Source organism: Cucumis melo, chromosome 11 (assembly GCF_025177605.1).
Source record: "Cucumis melo cultivar AY chromosome 11, USDA_Cmelo_AY_1.0, whole genome shotgun sequence".
NCBI classification, from domain to species: domain Eukaryota; kingdom Viridiplantae; phylum Streptophyta; class Magnoliopsida; order Cucurbitales; family Cucurbitaceae; genus Cucumis; species Cucumis melo.
The window spans coordinates 13,955,253-13,959,425 of NC_066867.1; the positions used below are offsets into that span (position 1 = coordinate 13,955,253).

General features: G+C 30.4%; 1 protein-coding gene across 1 annotated transcript; it reads right to left on the minus strand.

Annotated features, from left to right (window-relative positions):
- Window positions 1-2,158: 2,158 nt before the first annotated feature.
- LOC103502114 (F-box protein SNE) lies at window positions 2,159-3,466 on the minus strand. Its single transcript, XM_017047670.2, has one exon. The coding sequence runs from the start codon at window positions 2,914-2,916 to the stop codon at window positions 2,458-2,460; it is 459 nt and encodes a 152-aa protein (XP_016903159.2). The 5' UTR covers window positions 2,917-3,466; the 3' UTR covers window positions 2,159-2,457.
- Between the last annotated feature and the right edge of the window lie 707 nt (window positions 3,467-4,173).

Here is a 4,173-nt window from a genome sequence, read left to right on the forward strand (position 1 = left end):
AACAAAAATCGAATTTGTTGGGCGTTACATTAACAAACTCTAAACACATATCAATAATGTAACTTTGAAGTTGATCTTCAAGTATAGAGAGTTCAGTAATGTAATTGTGAAGACTTGAAATGAAAAATCAATGAATTAATGATTGTCTTATAGCTTATATTGAGAAATATTTATTAGATAAGTTAGATAATAGACTTATCATTAAACGATTTCAAAACATTAAAAAATCATAGAAAACAAGTGTAATATACATTAAATTAATTAATTTTTGAAGTTATTAATATTTTTTAGTGTGTTTATTATATACCATTTCTTATATAAAATTTTTAAATCTATCATTGATCCCATTGTCGCTCTTGCTACAAAAGTGACCTCTTTTAGGATCGTTACTCCAAAGTCACTCTAGGAGATACAATATTTGAAGAATTGGGCTTGTTGTTGTGATAAGCCAATGATCCAATATTTGTATAGGACCACCCACTTGTGCCAATCCCCATTTCTCTCTCGTCATAATCCCTTATTACCTTTTCTTTGCCTCTCAAAAAGGAAAAGAAAAGAAAAAGAAAAAGAAAAAGAAAAAGAAAATTACTCTCTATAAACTAATAATTTAGCTTTTAAATTTATACCGATATAGTTTCTAAATATTAATAAATAACAACTTTGTTTTTCAATTTTGTAATGGTAAGTTTTTTATTTGAAAAAATGTTATCAAAACTTAATAACTAATAGAAAATTACATATTTATTTATATGGGATATTTTTTAAAATATAATAAAACGATAAAATATTTACACCGTACAGAAAAGGATAATTATAATAGGTATCAATTTTTTAAAATAATTATTAAGTATGTATCAATATTTTTAAAAAATTGCAAATATAACAAATTCTATCGATGATAGACTTCTATTTTTGATAGACTCTTATGGTTTATCAATTATAGACCAACATTTGCTACATGGTCTATCAGTGATATACACCTATCATTGATAGATTTTGACAGATTTTGTCATATTTGCAATTTTTTTTAAAATGTTGCTATATACTTCATTATTTTGAATATAATTGCTATATTTGCAACTATCCCATTTTAAAAACTGAAAAAGCCCGCAAGCTCATCCATGGAAAATACAAAAAATAATCCGTCAACAACGCACATAATATATTTAGTACATGATCGTCTAAACGATTTATTTTTTGAATTATATCATTTAATTTGGTTACACGATCGTTTAATTAATTGAGTTACATGATCAGTTTCAATCGTTTAGATTTGAGATTTTTTTTTAAAAAAATTGGGTATTTAGATTTAGCTAAACATTTTTTTTAATATTCTTTATACATGATTTTTTAGATTTGATTACTCTAATCTAAAGAACGTAAATAAAGAGCAAAAAAAAGAAGAAAGACGATGCACGCAGCAAACGAGAAAAAAAAAAGAAAAACGATAGAAAGAAATCAGATTTGATTACTTAAATCTAAACGATGTAAAAAAAAGAAAGAAAAATATGAAGATGGAAAAAATGGCAGTGAAAAAAGGAAGAGTAAAGGAAGAAAGACGATAGCAGAGGAGAAAAAGATACAAAGATAAATTCGAAATATTTAAAAAAATATATAATTTTATAGACTTTGTTACACAAACAGTCGATCGATTAAATTTTTATAAATTTTAAAATATAAGACTAAATTATAAATTTGAAACCAGGACCATTACTCAGAAGTTTAGGAACTAGTTAAATCTACCCAGGTTGGGAAGAAAAGAGTTTGACATGAAATTTTATTCATTTTCCTATAAATTCTTCACGCCAGATTATAATAATTTTTAAACCAAGTTTAAAATTTGCAGTTAAATTATATGTTTCTTCATTAAAAGGCGTCTTTAATTTATACATTCTTTGATTGATCTCTAAAATATGTACCAAGAATACAACCAGCACTATGCTATCCCTCTTCTAGATCCAAAATTTTCTCTATTGCCTTCTGGTCTTTATCCAAAACGGTGTTCTTTCATCTCATTTTGCCTTTCATTTTTCTTAGAATTAAATAAATTTTCCTTGTTAAATTTGTTAATGTATTTTTTTTTTTAAACAAGAGTATTCAGAAAATAACAAAAATAGAAGAGAAAAGGCACCAAGATAAACTGAAGTAAAGAAGACCCGAAGATTACATATATAAATTGGTTGTTACAAGAAATAATGAATAAAAAAATAAAAAAGACAAGATGAAACAAACAGCAATAATCAAGATGTAGAAAAAAAATAGTTCTATGTTTTTTATTTAAGAAAATGGGTGTATAATTAGAAAAATAATCATATTTCATATTTCATATTCGTACCAGGCTAAGGCTAATCTTAATCCTTTTGACTAAAATCACCAGATGGAGCTTGGTTCTCTTATATAGATTTGGTCTGCAGATCGGACGGCGGAGAAAGTATCACAAAAAGGCATCGAGATGAATCAGACGTTCACGGTGTTGCACAGGAACATGAGGGACAATGCGGACGCATCGCCGCCGATTCTTCCACTCCCAGTGAGTCTCTCGTAATAATCCACACAAAACAGAGAAAGTGAAAGTTGAACCTCATCCTGAGTCCAAACTCGCCTCACCAGGTCCGAGTACCCGAGTCGACTCAGCACCGGTCGAATGCTAACCATGTACAGCCTCTTGTACCCTCCCAAGGCCGCTACCACCGTTTTCACTGACGACGGAAGCGGCGATTTTACATGACGGAAGCACACTTGTTCCCACACCGATTCACTTCGAGCGATGGTGCACCAGAGCCGGCAGACACAGGTCGCAACGCCGAGGGATGGTCCGTCTAGCCGCTTGAGGATTTCGATCAGAATGTCGAGATTGTCGTTGATTAGGAACTTCCGTTTCTTCTCGTTCTGCTCTGGTATGTGATTCTTCTGCATTGTTTATGTTTAAGCCCTGGAGTAATTAGGAATTTGGTAGGTGAAACTTGAAACTCTATGCGTCTTTGATATATATGGAATTGACATTAGATTGAGAGATGGAAAGAGAGAGAGAGAGAGCTCAATCCGATGGAAATTCATTAACAAGGAGAAAAAGTCTAAGATAGGATTTGTCTTGCTGTGCGTCTCGAAGTCCGCGTGTTTGTGAAAATGCCTGTGAGAAGGATTGAGAGGGTATCGAGGGGGGAGGAGATGGGGCCAAAGAAGAAGATCCAAATAATAAAAAAGAAAAACCTCAAAACCAATGCAAATGAATGGGATGCTGTTTAACTTTCTCTTTCTTTGGTTTCTTTCTTCAATAAACAAATTTGGTTTTGGGTTTAGCAGAAGCTGAAACTGTAGTTGAATTTAGTTTATGCATTTTCCAAGATTTTAGGCATGTGTCCGTTGTGATTTGGGAACCACTCTTCAAAGGAGGAGGGAGAACCTTTGAAATTGAAATCAGCTGTTCATGGATATGTTACTGTCTTTTAAGTCTTTTTTTTTATGCCCATCTTTTCTTAACTTCAGTGTGTGGACTGTGGACCATCTCTAAACATTGTTTACTGGACTCCAATCATGAACCATCAATTTCTATATAGTGCCATATCAAATTATGGATTCTTAAAATGTTAATGATGTCCTGACAGATAATATGTGCAATGAATCTTGATTATGATTGCATTTAGTTTTGCAAGTTATAATATAAATTAAAAGAGATGTCTGAAGAGTGTTTTTGAAAATAATTGCAAATGAAAAGGACTATCATGCGTGAGTAAAAGTATTAGTTTAGTATTGGAATGTCAAGTTACGTTTAATAACTCATTGAATTTTAGTAAGTTCTTAATAAGTAATTAAAAAAATGTCTAATTGATTCATGAACTTTTTACTTTTGGGCCATGTCTATAAATTTGTGACATGTAAGACAAAAAACATTAAGAATAAAGACTTTATGGACGCGAATTTGAAATTTCAAAATTTTGGAAGTACATCAAATCTAATGATAGTGTATTGAAACATATCAGTTTAAATTTTCCTTTAGAAAATGGTTCAAAAATTTCAAATTATGCAAAAGTGATTTGATGAAAAAGTATTGCATTAAAAAATCCTATACTATCCAGAAAACCATTCCATATATGTACTTCTTTCTACCTAAATGATGTATTTTTGTTTGTGAAATTTAAATTTGTGACATGTTATTGACTATATGATCTTAAT

What these genes read in the sequence shown, in the direction of transcription:
- LOC103502114 (XM_017047670.2), bottom strand. Translation starts at nt 2,916, where the DNA reads ATGCAGAAGAATCACATACCAGAGCAGAACGAGAAGAAACGGAAGTTC.